General features: G+C 40.5%; 1 protein-coding gene across 2 annotated transcripts in view; it reads right to left on the reverse strand.

The window, feature by feature from the left end:
* Positions 1–377: 377 nt before the first annotated feature.
* Positions 378–20,672, reverse strand: part of DCAF5 (DDB1 and CUL4 associated factor 5) — a 76,498-nt gene continuing 56,203 nt past the window's right edge. For both annotated transcript variants that reach the window (XM_082317930.1, XM_082317931.1), the window contains exons 7-9: positions 20,457–20,523; positions 8,987–9,114; positions 378–2,446 (exon numbers count right to left, since the gene is read on the reverse strand). In XM_082317930.1, the coding sequence (XP_082174056.1) occupies positions 638–2,446; positions 8,987–9,114; positions 20,457–20,523 (2,004 nt within the window). In that variant the 3' untranslated portion in view covers positions 378–637. The remainder of the gene's footprint in view (positions 2,447–8,986; positions 9,115–20,456; positions 20,524–20,672) is intronic.

Genomic DNA, 20,672 nt, shown 5'->3' on the forward strand with positions numbered 1-20,672 from the left:
ATTTTGGAAAGAGACTCATTTCCTATAGCTTTTCTGTTGGCATAAAAATAATGTCACTGAACTGTATCAGAAGCAAGTGCTTTATGACGTGTCATCTCTAAAGATACCATTCAATTCTGAAAATATCCTCCCTAATGGTTCCATTTCTTTAGTTTCCAAAGCAGAATAAAGGGCCCTGAAAGATTTCTTCCCTGTTTTTCTCAACAAGAAACACATCCCAAGCTACCACCAGCATGATCTAATTCAATCATTCTTCAGCCTGTAATGTGCAGTAAGTGTCAGTATGGAAAAATTCCTTCTTAGAAGAACAATTAAAACTTAAAGGAGTCATCCTGGTTGGCTGGCTGAACAAATGACACATGTTCACACAAGAATAATTCAGTCAACCGTCTTAATAAGGATTTACTTTAAACAGAACCTTGTATGGGTACACTAGACTCAGTCTCATTAAGGAGTAAGTTGGACTTTTATACAGCATGAACCATTGGTAATCTAAAACAGACCCACTGAAGAATGGAATGGAGAATCAAACGCAATGTTTCAGACCCAAGCTCTATGTGCCTTTAATACTTTCTTTTTTCTTTTCTTTTTTTTTTTTTTTTGAGAGAGCGCACGCTACGACAGACATTTGCATTTATCATGTTTTTAACTTCTTTTCTAAGGATGAACTCTCTGAATCTGCATCTTCCAACTCCGCTCTGTGTCTTTTCAGTCCTCCAAGAGATTGAGTACTCTCACTGCCCGCAGGATGCAAGTCAGCAGTATCCTCTCTCGTGCTCACATTGTAGCTGTTGGAGTCCATTTCAGACAGGCAGCAGTCTTTGTGCAAGGTCACACCCATCTGTACAAGGTTGCCGTTATCAGCATTTGAGTGCACCTGTAGTCCTTGTGTCACAGCCTCCTGCTCTCCAAAACTCTGTCCATTGTTGAAGCATGAGGGGCGAAGATGCAAGTGGCCGTTATTGTGGTTAACACAGGAGGTGTCGAGGCTCCTCTCCTCACTGTCATCAGTCTGGTTTCTGGAGCAGTGACCCGACATGCTACAGATGGCAACAGTGGAGAACGGAGGGACCAGTGAGTGATGGCTTGATGCTGGTTGACAGTTCTGACTATTTTTCTGTTCCACAAGTCCTGCAGTCTGAATGCATGGTTCTTCAGTACAACTATTTAGCCCTTTGCAGTTAGCTTTTCCATTGAGCTTTTTAGTTTCAAAAGAATGCTCTATACCTCCACTGCTAGTGTCTTCAGATGTGTTTTCTTGACCGTCCGTCCGCCGCTGATTGTCACGTTCATGAGCTTGACCATTACTAGAATTTTCTATCAAGCCACATTCTTTTAAAGTTTCTTTGTTGTAGCTTTCAGTAGAAAGAGCTGGGGAACCTTGAGGAACTACTGAACTCAAGTTCCTAGCATCCTCCTTATTTAGCGAGTGTGCTGTACTGTGCCTTCCACTAGTTCCTGGTTTCCCCTCATCATTCTCCCCATCTCCTCTGGAGGACTCACCATCTTTACTAGCTGAATATGATATGTAAGAATAATGAAGCCACTTGTAAGCTTTGTAAATCTTTCTCTCCACCGATTCACTGTCTGAACAAGGAGAGGTCCTTTCTTTGAGAACTTCTTTGTTGGCTGAACTCCTTTCTGGTGAAGAAGCTGGAGAAGACGACAGATCATCTACTTTGATCTGGGGGTAATCATAGATATCCTCACCTATGTAGGGGGTCACATTCTCCGTGTTCGTACTAGTCCTTTCGTCCTTTTGCACCTTCTGTCGGCGCCTCAGTGCATTGCGTTGCCTCATAGATGTGCGTCGTTCATTCAGTTCTTCTTCATCTTCTGTACTGCTGCTGCTGCTGGAACTGCTGGATTCGTTCTCCTCAGGACTCGGGGACCGTGGCCGTGGGAAAAGGTCTGTATCTAGTTCAGCCTCACAGGTGTTGTCATCAGAATCAGACTCATTGGAAAGGGCCAAGAGACGTTTATCCTGATACTTTCTCAGTGCAGAGAGCCTCTGCTGACGGGAAGCCACGTCTTCTCTGGCTGAAGGGGATTCAGTTGATCTTAAGGCCCTTAAGTTATAGGCAGTTTCATCAGACTCTTCAGCCACATGTGGTGGGGAGTGATGCAAAGAGGCGGAGGACTCCGACTCACTGTAAGCGGAGCGTTCACTTACTCCCGCATGGAGCTGCAGGATCGTGCTCTCACTGAGGTCACTGTCTGAGTCAGAACTCCAGCCCTCGATCTCCCGGCGCACCAGGGAGTCAAAGAACGCCATCATCCGTGGATCTTCCTGGACTGACTGGTTGGCATAATCATGGGACAAACCACTACCACTGTTCAACACAAGACTGATGTACTCTTCATGAGTGTACAGGCAACGCGAATCATCCTCAATTCTACCATCCAGATCCCCTGTGCAGTCAGGCTGTTTGTAAGGACTCCAGATCTGCAACAGAAAATAAAAAAAAAAAAAACCATATATCTTTGGATTCATAAACTGTTACAAGCGTTTGAAGTAGAACAGTAGCGCAAATACCCAGAACAATTGCAAGTTGCAGATTGTTTTTACCCCTCAGACCCATACTTACAAGTATTCCAGAGATGTGGGTTTTTTTCCTCTCCCTTTAAAAATGTGTTTTTCCTGCATCTACTTCACCCATCCAGAACTTAAAAGCTCTCACACTGCAGATTATCCATCATTTCAATATTTCAGTGTGTAATAATTTCTCCCAAATTGCAGGGCTCTATTTTTATGTAATAGGGGATGCTTACTCACTAACGGTAAGAATAGTTTGTTGCCTACAATACAGTCTTAGCACTAATGAAGGCACTTGTTTCCCAGGAAACTAGAGTTGCTTGTGCCCGTGATGTAGAGTAACATTTCATCCAGCTGCACAGTCAGTCACACCTGATCAGCAGGCAAGGAGGTGAAAAGCAGGCCTGCACTACTCCCTTTGGGGAACAGTCATGAAGGAAAGAAAGCATCCAACACCCTCTCAAGACACAGCAGCAATTTTAGTTAACGGGGAAAGGTGAAGGAGAAGAGTTTTACTGAAAGCTACTTTTGAAGTGGAGAGCGGTAGTTAACATGGCAAAGCGTAATGATTTAACCAACAGCAACAGCCTTGACTGTGCTGTCCATCTAGCCTTCCCTCAGTTTTCCTGGGAGGTGGGGGGAAGGTCTGAAGAAGATCCACCAATATCCCTAAGAAACTGGTAATCCATAGCAAACATAATAGTTGGATCTCCACACCTTTCTCAGTTTTACTCACAGATTCGGGGGCAATATGACTAAGGCACTCATTGGACAACCACTATCACTTTATTCTAGATCGATGGTTAACGTGGTGCACAACACTTACTGTAAGCAGAGCTAACATGCAGCCTATCCACAACACTGCCTTAATGTTCTCCTTATAAAATACCCGATTTCAGTCATGCTTTGGTTTTACCACACTAACAAGCTCAGGGGAAAAAATTCTATGCCAGCTGTCTATACCAGGTTGGCCTTTTGGGATAGACTTTGGCAAAAACATCTGACTCTTCTCCCAATAGAAATTAGTCGAGTTTTGTTCCAGGCAGATAAAACTGCTAACAAAAAGAGTGTTTTGCCTGTGTAAATGGGATAATCGGCACTCATCCCACAGATGCATTGTAACACATGCAACATGATCTGATACTACCATGACAAGCACTATTAAAAAGCCCACGAGAATGCCAGTAATTCTGTATTCACAGAGATTTTCAACAGTGTACAGCAAGACCTTACACCTTTAATACTGGAAGTAAAACAAAATAAATTAATTACTATTACTTGTTCCACACAGCTGAATTTAAGATGTACAGGTAACCTTTACTCTGGAATTCTCCCAAACTTGAATGCCTTTACTTTGCATCCTCTGCATGGTTAACAGAGCTTCCACATATGATCTGGCTATGTAGACAAAAGAGACACTATTCCAAAATTAAAGTGGGCGGCAGATATACCTTTTTCTGTATGGCAATCATCCAGATGCCTTTCAGAGCAAAGGCAAAGGAATTTTACATTGCACTACATTAGCCTGTCCCTAGGAACATGTCTCAATATCAAGGTGTATTCACTATTTGTACTTAGTTGCTGTTTTTATTATTTGCAGTACTTAAGCAAATTCTCCTCCAGTACAGTTCATTAATATAATACTTGAAACCAGAATGAAGACAGTCTCCATTGCTTCGTTCAAGCACTGCACTTACCAGACATATAGCTCAAGGGACAAGCATCAGGTTTGGATAAAGATAGCAAAACCCAAACTAAGCCCACTATCTATCATTAATTAAGAATCATTAATTAAGAATCAACCATTCTTAACCTTTCGAATTATTGAAGGGAACAGAAAGAATCTCTCTTCATCCTCTATTTCCCATGCTCCACTTCCTAAAGACAAGGTAGGAAAGAGTCTTCTCTCATTGGATGCGCGAGAGAGATTGTTGATTTGGGGATACACCAAGTTTTTGAATAGAAAAATAGAACTCTGCTTGCTCAAAGGACTGTTCTGAGTTGCTGCCTTCTTAATGATTTAAGTAGCACATGCTCAGTACCTTCTCTCACAATTCAGCAGCTCTTTTCCCCTCTGTTCCACTACTGAGCATTTCAGCAAGTAGATCAGATCTTTTTGTATTTAAGAAGCATATACCTTCCTGTAAATGCTTCACACTGTATGACTGGGCAAAGCAGGCTGCCATGTCCCTTCCTCAGAGAGTCTCAGCAGTGTTAGATTCATCACTAGGTTTTATAAAACTTTTTTTTTAAGCAAGAGAATTAGAAAACTCTTAGATTCTGTATGAACCAATATAAATGAAGCAGAGGTAGTCTGCTCTGAAGTCCCTCTGGGAAAGGTCTGTTTTATAATGAAAAGTCATCTAAAAAGGTACAAGTGTGCACAGAGAGGTTCCACATCCTTGTTAGTGCTACCAGATCTTTCTGCTCACTCTGCAACCATCAGAGAAAATATAGCAGTGTTAAATATTGAAAAGATAGCTACAAAGAGTCCAAAGTGAGGCTTCTCCCTTCTGAGACAGATTTGTTCACAGAGAAGGAGTAAATAATAAAGAGAAGCCAAGGGAATTCAGGATGAATACCTGTTTGTGCAGGATCAGGTGTCTCTGGAGATTGATATCCCTACATTTTAGACATTTTACCATGAGGGAGTGCAAGGGCCTGCCAGAGTCCCAGAAAGAAATCAGACTGCGAATCTACCCTTGGCAGAACCAGGAAGTCTTAACTGTCAGCAACTGGTCCAGTGCTCTCTGTGGCATCTGAAATGGGCTGCTTTGTAAATGGAATGCCTTTGCCTTTTTCTCATCCTCTGATTGATGCCATGTCGAGGAAGAATGTGAGCAAATTGGAGAAAATAAGTTGGCAAATCATCCCACTGAAGCAACAATCTATCAAGAAGTTCTTTCTCTGTCAGAGGATTAAGGAGCTGAATATTACTCACTGGTGCCCCGAGTACAGATATAAAAATAGGAACAATAACAGAAAAGGGGAGTACAAAACCGGTTCTCTACTTCAGCAGAGATGCTTCAGAGAGCATCTTTGAATTGCTTGTATTCCATGGTGGCAAACCCCCAAATTTTAAAACAAAAAAGTAGTTATGCCCATAGCGTGAGAATAATTAAAACCAGCTATATTAGATTATCTGATTAGGCAGAGGCAGCTAGCCACAATGACATTAATCTGTCACCATAGCAACACGGGCAAATAGACTTTGCTATCTTTGATATACTGATGATTTTTAAACAAACGGGCCCTACAACAGTTGTGCTCAGAACTACAGTTACAGAGTATTCCATTTCCAATACAAAACGGTATTTCTTTCTGAAAATCCTTACACAGTTTATCTATTTTGCCTTTTCTGGAACTGTCTTCTAACTGCATAATTCTCCGTGGCCCTCCTCGAAGCCCCACACATCAGAGGGAATGTCTCATTTATTTCTCCTGCAATGCAATTTGTTTTCCTGCCAGCACATCCTAGTGTCTCACACACTTAACTGGGGAGAAAGTGGTATTTTTCTATTTTATATTGCTTTAGCCCTCGTGGCAAATGCTTTCTGAAAATGATAATTTTGGTTCACAGCTGTGCTTTTCCATACAATTTTACCAAGGTTCGGGTTTCTGAAATGGAGGGCAACGAGCAATTCATCTGGGTTGACGTGTCCAGCACACACCATCTGGAGCCAAAACTTCTAGTATCCCTTATTAATGAGATTGTTGAGTCATATTTTAGGTTTCTGAAACCTCCTCACTTGAATATTCACACACCCACCCCCCCATCTTACCCACTGCATTCTCAGTTCTAGCAGAAATCAAACCCTGAGTAACCACTGAGTTACTGAATTATACTCTTGCAGGTGCTTTACAACAAAATAAAACTAAAGCAAAAAAAACCATAACCACAAAGGTCAAAATCATTCTTGTGAAGACTATTCATTTCAGCAGGGCTAGGCCTGACAGGAATTTGTATCTTATTTGCAATCAGCATTAAAATAGCAAGTGTGTTGGCAGAAGCACGTGGAATTATTGAATGGCTTGTCTGTATCACGCCTTGATGCTGGTGCTATCAGTTCTTCACTTCCAGAACTACTAAATTTAGGCCAGCTAGTCTAAAAATTAAGGGCTCAGACAAACAACTACTTGCATCCACGTTTTTAATTCATCACAGAGTTTCTGCAATTGAGGGAATGGAATACCAGCCAACCACAGTGAAGTTATCTTCTGTGATTTAATTCCAGAAAGATTTTTAGAAGGCACTTGAAGGAAGGATGCCTCTTAAGGAACTGATTAAAACCAAACAAAACCCAACAAACCAAGAAAACATAAAAGAAACTAACTACAATTTTTATTTATGGCTCTTCCTCTTGTCATCTCAACTTCTCTAAGCTAGCATATCAAGCATTTATATGGGGGAAAGATAGCCATGCAAGGGAAGGACTTGTGTTCCCAGCTCTTTTTAATGCAGTAAATAGCCCCTCAGAACTGCTGGTGTTGCTTTTCCTATCTTGTCCTTCTGCTAGTGGCAGCTACTAGCCTCCAGCCTATCTGCAGAAGTAGCTGGAATGAAGAAGAAACCACCATTGTACGGTCACCCGCAAACCGCTGTTCACTAAGACAGTACCTTTAAAGAGTGAAGTCATGCAGATCAGACAAGATATGAGCCTTAAAACAACCTGATCCCCAAACAAGGCACATTACAATCTGAGATAAAATGACATACAACAAAAGGGTAAGAAGTTCTGTCTCACTAATAAACTTAATACATTAAACACCTTTCCCTTAATTTGTTTCTAGCTTGCAATGTTTGGGGAATTCAGTTCCTTCAAAGCAGCTACACGAGTTTCATGGCACATACTGCGACACAACAGGCGTTCTCTTCTAAGGAAGCACTCAAGCAGAGGTGTCTTTGAAAGAATTACACAACCTGTGACTGGGGCCTTAATCGAACTAACCTTTTAATCACTAGGCAAAAAAACCCCTGCCAAAACCCTAGCAGAAGTACACAAAAGCAACACAGGGGTTGTTTATACCCATGCTAATCCAACAGTCTAAGCACACTCATGCAGGAAGGATTCACAGGGTGAAAGGTCAGCAGATCTAAAATCCAAAAGGGAGAATTCAGGCTGCGTGAATCAAGTTCCCAAAGCAAAAAAAATGCCTCTGGCAAAACTGTTGTTAAACAGTGGCAGTTTGACTGCTTGGAAATTGAAAAATTGGTGAGATGCTAAGACTGGTCAATGCACTTTTGTTCAAAGCCTGTATTTGACAGATTTGTGATCAAACCCATCAGAGGGACACAGATGAAGAAAAAAGTAGAAAAGCAAACTAAAGTAGCAGTGGAAGATAGAAGAGAAGGAAAGCTGAACTACAATCAGAACCCAAATGCTGATAGCAGCTGTAATGCAAATGATGCAGCTGGGCATTGGGCCACAGTCCCAAGGATTTGGGCCAGTTCTGGTCCGTAAGTTGCAGACCACTAAAACATTCCTTTGCAGGACAAGTTCATTCAGTTAACTTGTAGCTGACTAAAGCATTTACTAATACTCAAACGACCTCATAGCCACATGCAGGTAAGACTTTTATGAAGCCATTCAACAAATAGTTAGAAGCAGCATCAGTTCTCATTATCCTACTTAAAAATTAAATTGTTCTGGTTTCTTTCATCTTGTTGATAGACCTAAATTATAGCAAAATTTCTATGGCAGCAGAATGCAAAGTGCATTAGTGTAGCATAACCTCTGCCTCCCCACCCTCAACCTCTGCTATTAGGACAAAAAAGTTTCTGCCTTGGTCCCACAATATTGGCTGTCTTGCCTTAAGGAAAGAAAGTTTCAGAACCTAACAAAGTTTGTTATCTCTTTACATTCCACATAAAAAGGCACAAACTTTCTAAAAATACTGTACATTGTTAGAGGATTCAGAAAAGACATATTGTGGAAGGTATTAAGAGTCCTGTTTCCTCTGGAAGCCACAGAAAGGTATGTTGAACTGATTCAATGCAGAAGTGCGTACAAAAATTACAGAAGGGCTCCTGAGGCAGTATTTGGGCCAAATTCAGCTAGGTCACACTAGGCTAAGGCTCAACGATACTCTTTGGAGAGATTTTTATTAAATTTTAGCCCAAAGTATCAGAAGTCTTAGGAGATCACATGTCACAGCTGTGACCAAACTCTCCTGAGAAAGACTGTTTGCATGATACTTCAGTTATGTATGGAATGATACTGGAGAAAAATTCCTTTTCCAAGGTACAAATCCAGGAAATTCTGATCTTATCCCTTACTTCTAAAACCTTTAAAACTGAAATGGAGTTTAAAGTTGATATGCCCAATTAAAAATTTGCATCAGTTTAGCCAGCAAATGAGACATACCACTTGGAAAAGAACGATGTTGAGCAAAACAAAGCATTTCTTCCTGAAATACTGAAAGAACACATTTCCTGATAATTAATCTTACCTTTATAATCTTTTCAACGCCAGAAGAACAGATCATGTAAGTGTGAGGATTAAACCGGACTTGGTTTACAATTGACCGATGACCTTTCAATACCATAAAAGCACCATTGACGACCCTGCCAATGCCACCTAGGGAAAAACAAGCACACACTGAAATGAATATTTAAATCTTCATATTGCTTTCATTCACAATCATTTAAAGTTGTATTATATTTGACAATGCGCTTCAGCTTTATTTTGCAATATTTTAAGGCCTGTGTTGGCTGCAGAATTCCAATTTTATGAAGAATGCCCCTATGAAAAGTTGCAAGTTTGATGAAAAGCATCCTTCCTGCAAATTAGGACTTGGAAACTAGCTTTAGTTCGACTATCTAAACAAACAATGAAGGTTTTTGACCTAATATGACAAGTATGTGAATAAGAACAACATACATACTTAATGAAATCACCAGTGAAACCACAGTGCCTAAGGCATGACACTACCCACAGTTTGTAAATTTGAAGCAGAGACTAATAAAGAGGTTGACTTTTTTAATAGCTATACTCTGACTCAGTTTGATGGGTAGGAAACTAAAGGAGGCAATCTTCAAGGCTACTAACCTGAGTTACTACATTACAGCTGGACTTAGCATAGCCTTCCGTAGACCGGGATCTGTAACAACTTGTATTTCTGTGAATCAAGCTTAAAGGGGGACCTGAAATAACACATCTGACCAGTGGGTTATATCATCCTTTGTCGCAAGGCAGGGAATTAGCTGCAGTGGAATGCTTTTGTGCTAATGGTAAAATTCAAAACAGGTGCCAAACAACTTTTCTGCTTGGTCATTGACGCTTACCAGGTCTATACGCCAAAGCAAGAAACTGTCACACAGTAATTTTTTATACTTATAGATTAACACAATTAAAACCATAAATTTGTTAGAAAGCACACCTGTGTATCTGAATAAACAAGTGTCAATCAACATGCTAAGATTAACATCTTCAGTGAAACAAACCGAAACTTTTAAAAGAGGGGAAGTAAAAACTGAACACCACTTCAGAGGAAAGCAATCTTGCTATTTACAACTTCAAAGGTCATAAGCACACCTTACAGAAAGTTCAAATAATTTCATTAGCTTCTGTGCTACTTATAGTTGTCTTAACAATAAACAAGTAAACTTTATGTTCTTCTTGCTGAAGATGTTTGCTATCCTCCTTTGTCCTCAACAGGAGCTCTTTCAGCTGAAGTAGCTGCTGGTTTGAGCCCTAAGCCCAATGTTGAACAACTTGTCTTCTAAAACAGAGTCAGAGTTCTCCTGAAATACACATTTCCTAAAGAAAAACTTGCATTAACACTGAAGAGTAGCAAGATAGAAGGGTCCAAAAAAAAAAAGAAAAAAAAAAAAGAAAAAAAAAAAAAAGGCATTCCTGTACCACCTTCCATTTGTTAGGTTACATAAATGATAAAGAACTGCAGCTAGTGAGCTAGTTCAGCCCCTCTCCTCTTAGTACTCTATCCCTTCCACTCATTGTAACTACACTCTGAAGACCAGACTGATGTGTACATGTTGTACACACCATGATAAGCATTCAGAGATGAGAAGTCATCCAACCCTAAAAATCTGCAGACAGATTGTTTTACTGCTTCTGCAAAGTGTTCTGTTTGCACAAATCAATTTTTGCAGACCAAACTGCAGTCTCATGGTACTCTGGGACAGAAAGATAACATACCTGAAGAAGGGAAAAGAGATGGCAAGTAACCACAAGGACCAAAAGGCATGGCCATTTTAAAGACTTTGTATATAAAATGAAGGCTCATTTAAAATTAAAAAAAACAGAAAACAAAAAACAAACAACTTGAAAGAGACACTATCACTCCAGTTAACTTCCACATATATTCACTGAAACTGCACTGAGACTGAGCTACCTGGAACAGTTCCTTTATTTGGGAACACTTGTATTTTCTGTACAGCTTCGGAGAGAAGTTCTGCCTTCAGCCACTGCAGCAAGATTTCACCAGCGTAAGCAAAGTTGACTGAGAAGTAACTGACTGGAGAGCAAGTTCATTAAATGCCAAATTGGGCTCTTTTGATTTTCTTTTCTATTTTATGAGATTCCTCACGTCCTTTCATTCTGCTCACCCTGCTAGACATTCATAACCACATTTATGGCTGATGGCAAGTTGCCCTACTCCCACAGCATTCCTTCCAGCCAAATCACAGCTGTCAATCCAATTGCATCTATCAAGCCAACGGTAGATGGTTACATCAAGTCCAGTTCTCAACGCATTTATCTTGACCTAGCAGACAAATGTTCCAGGAAAGAGGGCCTCGGGAATGAAGAGACAATTTGCTTAGGAAATGTTTCCAAGTCTGTAAGTAATGCCTATTACAAGTTTTAACTATCCATGGACTCTAAGCTGCCTGGATTTAGTACAAAACAAGAAATATGCCCTACGAACCACTTACAAAAGAGTCAGAAGTTAGATAAGACAGTGAGCAAAGAAAGAATTATAATGGAGATGAAATACAAATTTAGGGCACCAATATCTTGGGCTGCATTTCCAAGTCAGTCATTGGCTTCTTGTGGGACTGTCAGCAGTGTGAATTAACCCATGATTATTTTCCTAGTAAAAGAGTGATAACAGTTATTTAATGCCAGAACTGTCTTCTGGCATTAAACTTAAAATGTGTATCAATACACTAAGAGCACTGGCTGACAAGCGCACAGCATGCCATGTCTAGAACACAGCTCTCCCTAGCCTGTAGTCAAATTCAGACAGCGTCTGAAGCCCAGAAAGCCAACCGTATCCTGGGCTGCATAAAAAGCAGCATGGCCAGCAGGTTGAGGGAGATGATTCTACCCCTCTGCTCCGCTCTCAGGAGGCCCCACCGGGAGCACTGTGTCCAGCTCTGGGGTCCCCAGCACAAGAAGGATGTGGACCTGTTGGAGTGGGTCCAGAGGAGGGCCACAAAAATGATCAGAGGGATGGAGCACCTCTGCTATGAGGAAAGGCTGACAGAGCTGGGGTTGTTCAGCCTGGAGAAGAGAAGGCTCCTGGGAGACCTTATTGCGGCCTTTCAGTACTTAAAGGGGGCTTATAAGAAAGACAGAGAGAGACTTTTTACCAAGGCCTATGGTGACAGGAGAAGGGACAAGTTTTAAGCTGAAAGAACGTAGATTTAGACTGGATATAAGGAAGACATTTTTTACAATGAGGCTGGTGAGACACAGAAACAGGTTACCCAAAGAAGTTGTGGATGCCCCCTCCCTGGAAGTGTTCAAGGCCAGGTTGGATGGGGCTTTGAGTAACCTGATCTAGTGAAAGGTGTCCCTGCCCTTGGCGGCGGGGAGTGGGGGGGGTGGAACTAGATGATCTTTAAAGGTCTTTTCCAACCCAAACCACTTCTGTGATTCTATGAAGGAACTCCAAAGCTTTCTGCTTTAATATTGAAGTTCCTTGAAATCCTTTTAAGCTATTAATAGTAAAATCAGAGGAAGCAGAGTACTAGAACATACTTCACTCCTCTTAGAGTGAAGGTGAACTTCCCTACAAAGCCCCTTAAAACAACTAATTGCCCAATTACAGGAGAAGTCTTCTAGGAGCAGATTACCACAATCACAAAGCTTAGCAGTCAGCTTTTTCCAGCAGTATGAGAGGTTTTAATCATTTAAACCAAAAAGTATTGACTCCAGCAATACTCTGATAATCTTTGTGTCAAATATAATAGACTGCCCCAGAACATCATTTTTGGACAACCCCTTGCCTGGTGCAATTCTAGTCTACCACCTCCTATGCACTTAAGCGATGTCTGTAATTAAGTGCTTAATGCAGAGCCGCCTTCTCCATCCTTATCCTGACAGTGGTTCCTTCACTTTATAGTAGCCCAGCAAAGTTGGTATCCTGTTACATGAGTATCCATGTGGCAGACATTTGCTTGTGCCCAGACTTGTCTGGAATCCCCCTGGTCTCTCAGCAGAGGCTTAGCTGCAGCCATGCAGCTTCTAGCCATCACACAGTGTGAGTTATGTTTGCTCATGTCTGCTGGCAAAAAAAAAGTACATCTGTACATTAAGTGGAGGTTGGACATAAACTGCTCAAATTCCTGAGGCCACCTTCCTTTTTTGCATGTAATAATTTCTATTTCTTTTTACTGTCTTCACTTCAACTGGTATTTTTATTTGTATTGTTTCACCAGAATTGACCTCTGCTAACCCAACAAAACTCGAATTTTGCTTTTGAGGTTTGGGGTTTTTTTTAGGGGATGGGGGTGTTGTTTGCTTGCTTTTGCATTTAGTGGCACGCACAGGTCCTGCAACTGGTTTAGCATGGTAGCTTTTATATTCTTAGACAGTTACCACGCGTATAAGCAGTGTTTATACAGAAGCCATTATCTTACATATATGTTATTAATAATAATAATAAAAAAAAAAGGTCTTAAAGTCTTCGGAGGTTGATTATGCCAATTTTAGAAGGTTTCTAACTTTCTGACCTCTAAGGACTAGAGGGAGGGGATGGAGATATACTAGCTGGTTTTGCAATACTTCCCCAAAATTGCTATGCTTAAAGACAGTTCTGAGTAGTGGTTTAGTGTTTTAGCTCTGCTGGTTGATGGTTTTTTGGTCTGCTTTTATTTGATACACAAAGTGAAATGTCAAGAAAATCCCTCTTCCTCTACACCCTGAAAATAAGTGCAATACAAAGTCTTAAAAAATTCTTTAAATAATATCCTACTATGATATCTGACCAGCTGGAAGAAATAACTTATAAAAAGCTAAATCTGAAGTGTACATTTTAAAACATATTTCCTCTACACACGTTTGACAAGAATACCATGGCAACATAGGCTCCAATACAGACAGAAGGAATAATACAATGCTTTGAAATAGTAGATGTCTACTAAGTTGCCAAAGTGATTACTTCTTGGTTTGCTTTATTATCTTATGTTTTAAATATTATGCTAATGAAATCCTTGTTAATTATGCAGTTTTGTAAATATTTATGCAAATGAGCTGACATTTCACATATTGAGAACATGCTGGATGGTACACACCAACACATTTTAAAAACCGCTACTAAATCATAATGAAGGAGAGTGAGGTATTTGGACAGCAATCTGACTTCCCATGCACAAATTTCACAATGCGTAGCAGCGTTTAAAAAAAACAAAACAAAACAAAACAAAAAAAACCCAAACAAAACAACAAAAAAACACCAAACCAACAGAAGTATGAATTATTTGAAGGATAAGGAAAAAAGGGAAGTGATAGATTATCAGGAAAAGTGCCCTAGCACAGAAATCCTGTAAGAATGTAGAACAGTCTCTAAACTAATGGAAGCTGTGTTGTTCCAAACATTTAGAAAACTGTCAAAGCACTGGAGAACTTGCTGGGATAAGGAACAATCTTCCACTGGCTCTGTAACAGAGGAATTAAATGACCTCATTAAGAAGAAGTCCTTTCTATCTAGGCCACTGAAAAAGAAGGCCCACTGGTTGTTCATATAAGGTAGAAAGACGTTCCACAGACCAAAGCATAACTTTATACAAGCCTTGTGAATTATTCAAAGTGCTGAAAACTCCTGAGAAGAACCAGATATTTGCAGCTGCTGCCAGTGTGCCATAGCATACCATTCCACTGTAGTACTTGGCACTACAGTAGAAAGCTCATTTAAAATTAATTTAGTTTTCATTAATAATAATCCAGGACACATTTAGATCGTAGGCCACTGCCCTGCATTTGAATCCTATGAGGTCATGATGTGCTAACGGAAGAGAGATACCATAGTTTGGAAAGCAAATGCACAGCACAATGCAAGCAAATATGCATAGCATATAGGGCCTCTGTCTTCAGTGCAGCAGATCATGCTTAGACTCCTTAAAAAGTCCCTCTCTGGTCACTCACACACCTGTATTTGTTTCATACAATGCATGCCAGCAGACGGCTTTGCTCCTCAGAGATCTGTCTGTAGAGAAGCTAGATTTAAACACAAGCACTCTTGCCCTGAGAGCACAGGGCCCTGCAGCATCCCTTCTAGTGGGATCAGGAACCTGATTCCAGCTCTGGCAGCAGCCAGAGCAACTTCAAGGTTTCTCAGCAGCACAAGCAAAATTGACTTTGGTCACATCAAAGATGGGGTGAGAACAGCAAGGGCTGGCCAAGATCCTTTCTTCTCCCAGCATGGTAAGAGGAGACAGTTTGGAGGAGGCACCAGGGAACTCTGTCTTAGTACTTCTGCTACTACAAGAGAAAGCAAAAGGAAGTGTCTCCCCATAAGAAAGCAGCTCCAACTCCATCTGCAGACTGCTTCCTTTGTCACCTTTGAACCCACCCTCCACCTCCCAGGCCAGGTGAAAGGATCAGCGTGGCCTTGCAGAGCTTTAGCGTAAGCACAGGGAGCAGTGGACTGGTGTCAGCACCTGCCTCAGGCAACCTGCTCTTCCAGGCAATCACCCACTCTGTCCAGCCCACGCCTAGAACCAGCCCCATGGTGGTCTTGTACCTCTGCAGAGGTTCCAAAAGCCAAAGAAAAAAAATCCATATTTAAATATGGATCCATAGATTGTGTTTAAATCTAGCTTTAATATACAAAATATACCATACAAATATCTAATGAATATGCAGAAAGCTGTAGTGGTAGTAGCTATTTTTGGATGTATATTTTCTCCCTTCTTTTGTTGCTGCTAAGTATCTGCCATATCTATCTACGCCTTACCTATACCAACCCTCCCACCGTTGTTATCACCAGTAGAGCTGAACAACAATATGAAAGCTAAGACAAAATTACTATAGAAATAAACTTTGGCACACCCTTTCCACTCTGTCCCTTCTCCTGGTCTGAGAGAGATTGCTCTTTGGTGTGTTTAACTGCATAGGTCGCAATGGTTTTTACAATGTTATTGGAACCATACAAATTACCACCAACAATTATACTTTCTGAACATAATGGGATTAAAATAAGTGAAATTATCACACAACCGATAGCTGTTTTTTTTTTTTTAAATGGAGGTGTGAAAACTGCTTGCCTGTGTATTTATTTTGTACTGGTAGCTGCAAACACATTCAATACAATAAAGAGAAAGGAGCTTTGGTACAATCAGATGGCTAGTTGCTGGGGATTAAGGCTTCTCCAGCCTCTCCCAGTGCTCAGTGTTATCTTCAGCTTTCTAGTGCTAAATTAGATATTAAACATGCTAAGGGCGGTGAGAGAAACACTCATGGATGCTGAATCTTCCTCTGCTTGGCTACAGCACTACAAAGCACCCAGCACTGCCTTGTTTTCTGACAGATGCCATCTAGCCAGGACTACGCTTCCATAGGTTTCTCGTATTATCATCCACATGACGCAGCAACCAGTCTAAATTCCACTGAATACAAGAACCTCTTCTACTCTGCCCCACCACTTACTTGCTGTGATAATCAAACAACTGTTCCACAGTACATTATGGTCAACACTGACCTGAAGGAAGAGACAAACTACAGTCTTAAAAATAAAACAGTTTAGATCCCAAGACCATGCCTCAGAAAAATCAATTTTTCAAAAAATACAAACCTTCCAGAGCATGCTCCCCATTGGGCCAGATGGTTTCCCCCCACCCCAACCCAACTGGTATGTATATATGCATGTGTGCACATATATAAAAATCTCAAAAATAGCTAAAGACATTAAGAAACAATTAATCATCTCTTATTCATCTTCACTTATCAGCCTGGAACTTCGAGAACTTAAACCACAAGCTGTCTCCAATGAGATAACCCTGTTCAAATGTTGTGAAAAGATCTGTTGCTGAATTGTTCAAGCCTGAAGAGGTGTCTGCATTTACAATGACCAACGAGGAGAAAAAAAGGGAAGAAAAATTGCATCAGTTCTGCTGAAGATTGGTGCAATTAGTTTAGTAACTGGACCACAATGACAGGCCCTTTCTTGCTAGCAGTTACAGTCAAGGGCAGAATTTAAAAGAGGTTTTGAAACACAGTTTGCTGTTCTGATTTAGTGAAGTTTTTCAGAAGTTTGGTGACAGTCTGCTCATGTAAACTGAAGGATCCCCAACCGTCTTCTCAATCGCAAATAAATATCATATCCCTCACATAGCATCTTCGAGCAATATTTCAAAAGCAAGAGACAAGCTCTGAGTTGCAAAGATGATTCAGAGTAGTGGGTGAGGAATGTAAATTCCATTTTGCAAAACATTTGGTCTACTAAGCCCTTTATTACCCCACAAGACATGTCAGGTTCTGTCTTGAACAGGGATTCTTTACCAGCTAAGAGACCACGTTTATAGGAGTTAGGTTTAAATACTGCCTGAAGTGCTTATACGTTAACAGTCTTGCTGGGCAGGTCATGTAGGGCTGATGTCTCTTCTCACTTCTAGCTTGCCTTGGAGTCAAGTAAAAGCCGTGGAAACTCAGGAGTGCTTTTCTTCTGCCAGACTAATGTATTAATTTTGCTAGAAACTCTGCCTCTGAAGAAAACTGGGATATATACTTTAAAGAGGAAATTGGCTAACAAATTCACCAAACAATTGGCAATTACTTCTGAAGCACAGTGGAAACCTGGGTAGTACTTGGATGGAGAAGAAAGTGGAAAAAGAAGCAAACTATTCCATCTTCAAGAAAGGACAAAAGGTGGTAAAAAAGCAACCAACCTTCTGGTATAGGAAATCCTGGCCTATTCAGAATAATCTAAGATTGTGGAAGGAGACAGCCAATAAAACTCATCAACAGAATAGCTTCCTAAGCAGTTTAGGAAATACCTTTTTTCACAGACTTCCCACCCCGAAGTAAATCATGTCTAATAACTGGACCAAACAAAACCGCTGGCAGAGTTTCCAGCTGAGGGGGAATGACTCAATGCAACCTACTAGGAAGATACCTCAAAATTATTATTTCCAAAAAAACAGCAGAATTTGTTCCATTTTCCTGGCAAAATACCAACACAGGTAACTGCATTCCTCCAACTTGAAATAAGTTTGCAATTGTCTGACTGGTGTGTTCCTTCCCACTTTTCTTTATCTTTGGTCTAGTAATGTTTCTAACCATTAGATAGCTTGTACTTGCTGCACCTGTACTTAAGCAAAATAATCTATTTCAGAGTTGTTGTTAAGGATGCAGCTCTGTAAAAAGATTTACACTTGCAAAAAAGTTGCTATTTACAAATAGCTGATATAATTTAAGGGAGTTGCACCATAAATATTTCTAGCAACACAATACCTGAATTCACCCGGAAGGCAGAAACCAGTTAGAGAGATATTTTTATTTAAAATACCAACCAACAGTACAGGACATTACATCATCCTGTCTAGTTTGTACAATATTGTAAATGAAAGACCACATTCCGCCCCCTCAGATCACAGACCCAAAGACACTCCTATTTTAAGCTAGAACATGAGAACAAGGAGTTTTCCATTGAAGCAGAAGCTTTCCAAGGTCTCCACATCCCTACAGCAAGACTCTTTCTCCAAGAAGGAAGTACAGCAACCTCTCTAGCTGAACAATTATTCTGAACCACAGGATGAGATTTAAGAAAGGATGTTTCATCACATTCAAAACAGGCACAACCCTTCAAGAAGAGCTGAATGAAGAAACGAAAAGCTTCAATAAGCCTATCACAGGCGATCTGAATGGCCAATGAGTTATTTGCCACAGAAGCCAAATCTCCAGGTCTAACAAAACAAAGCTCATGAGTTTCGCTAAAATGTTTCAATAACAGAACTGCTCAAGTTACAAGAGAGGAAAGACATACACGGTCCTACTACAGGATCTTCTGATCCCATTAAGCAACCACTGACGGCAATTGACATTAAGTAATTAATTTTGTAACTGAAATGTTGCAAGTTTACTGACACCCTTCCTCAAGTTACAAGAACCAGAAACAAGAAAGCTGACCAAAACACATATAACATTGTTTGTGGTAATTCTAGCTATCACTCTTTGTGCAAATGTCCCAGATGAAAAGTGCCATCTGCAGCTGCCTGGGAAAAAAAAAGTTTTCAAGAGCATCACAGCCAGATAAACACAAAACCCCAAATCCAGAATTTACAAATGCAGTCAGGACAAGTATAGTAACATGCATAAATTCTAGAGTCCACACATAAAAGCTTACAGATAAATAACTAATTTAAATGTATGTAACCTTCGTTTTAACTAAGAGGAAATTCCGTAAGTAGCAGTAAAACAGTGTCCAATGTAAAAGGAAATCACACAAATTAAAAGCAAAGCAGGGAGAAGTCTCTATAAACCCTACAAAAAGATAGAAGGCCAAGGTACTGGTATATTTAGCCGGACCATCTTCAGGACCTCTGGGCTGCAACATCAAATGTTGGTTAAATAAGCAATCCAAAATGAGAACAGAGTTTTCCTCAAAACCCTGCCATTAACCAAACCTCTTAGAGGCTAGTCATCCTCTCAGCTGTGGATTACAGTTGTGACTAACAGCCTTTGAAAATGAAACAAAATATTTTCATTTTACCTCTAGCACAGTTTGTAATTTGCTCTCACTATTGCTAAAGCACCTGAGACCACAGCATAGCACTCAGTTGTACTTAATACCACCAAAACGTACAGTTTAAACTGCCAGAGCCATTAAAAATAGAAACAGTAGTACATTTCCTAAAGTCTTGAGTCTTCCAATCAAGATTCAACACCCTTCTAAAAGAGCACAGTGATTCGTTTCAACAGAAGAGATATGCTGATGCCGTATGGCTTAGAGTGTCGTACTGCCAAACCCTGCACAATACTAGACGATATCAGATTAGGCACTGACTGACTGTGGTGCCTACAACACTACTGTTACATCCCCCACACATTACTGCTTTTCTTTACTCTAATGCCCCTCTCCTATACTTTCACACAGAGCTGAGCTAGTGCTATTTGCTTAGCATGTCTGCCCCAGCATGGGAAAGGGTCAGAAATGAGTGAAAAGCGGTCATTTCCACCAGCTGATAGTGCTCCTCCACCCAGAAAGTAAAAGAGCATAACTGCTCTGGATTAGAAATCAGTAGGAGGGGTTTGGTGTAAGAGGAAAGAAAGAGGGGAAGAGAGGCCAATACACTGGAGGTGTAAGGAGCAGCCTGTGAACCCAGCACCATTTTATGCTGCAAGCTTCATCATGGGATGAAATTTCTTAGTAACAGATCCTAAGATCTTCAGTGAACTCAGATCAGCTTAGAAGCAGCAGGGCTGGTAAACAAGAGGGAGGAAAGACACACCCTGCCCCAGCCACAGCTCTCTCTCTTCATCAGCTCATCTAGAAAATTTAAATGATCATTATATGAGAAGCAAAACAAAAAGAAAATCAGTACGATAAAAGATTCAAATGGCATTGCCCATTGTTATCCAGAGACTGGATTAGGCATTTGTTAATTCTCCCCATCCAGCTTTCATCAGAATTACTCTAGATTCAGAGGCGGAGAACAGCAATTTTTCAAAAAACCAAACTAGTATTCCTCAGACACCTGCCCCCCTCCCCCAAATTCCAAAACAACAAAACTTACCTGCTTCTGGATCTGGAGGAATCCTCCACATATACAAATTGAAGTCATCAGAGCCCGAAAGAATGTACTGTTAGGAATAAAAATAAAAGCAGTTTACCACAAAGTATCACCTGAATGATGTTATTTTATTGTTGATCTAGTTTCTCCAAACCAAAAATGAGATAAAAAAGATAATTTGTATCATTCTTTGCACCTTGCTGATCAACTTACCCTTAA

This window comes from Platalea leucorodia (genome assembly GCF_965183815.1).
Source record: "Platalea leucorodia genome assembly, chromosome: 7".
Lineage (NCBI taxonomy): Eukaryota > Metazoa > Chordata > Aves > Pelecaniformes > Threskiornithidae > Platalea > Platalea leucorodia.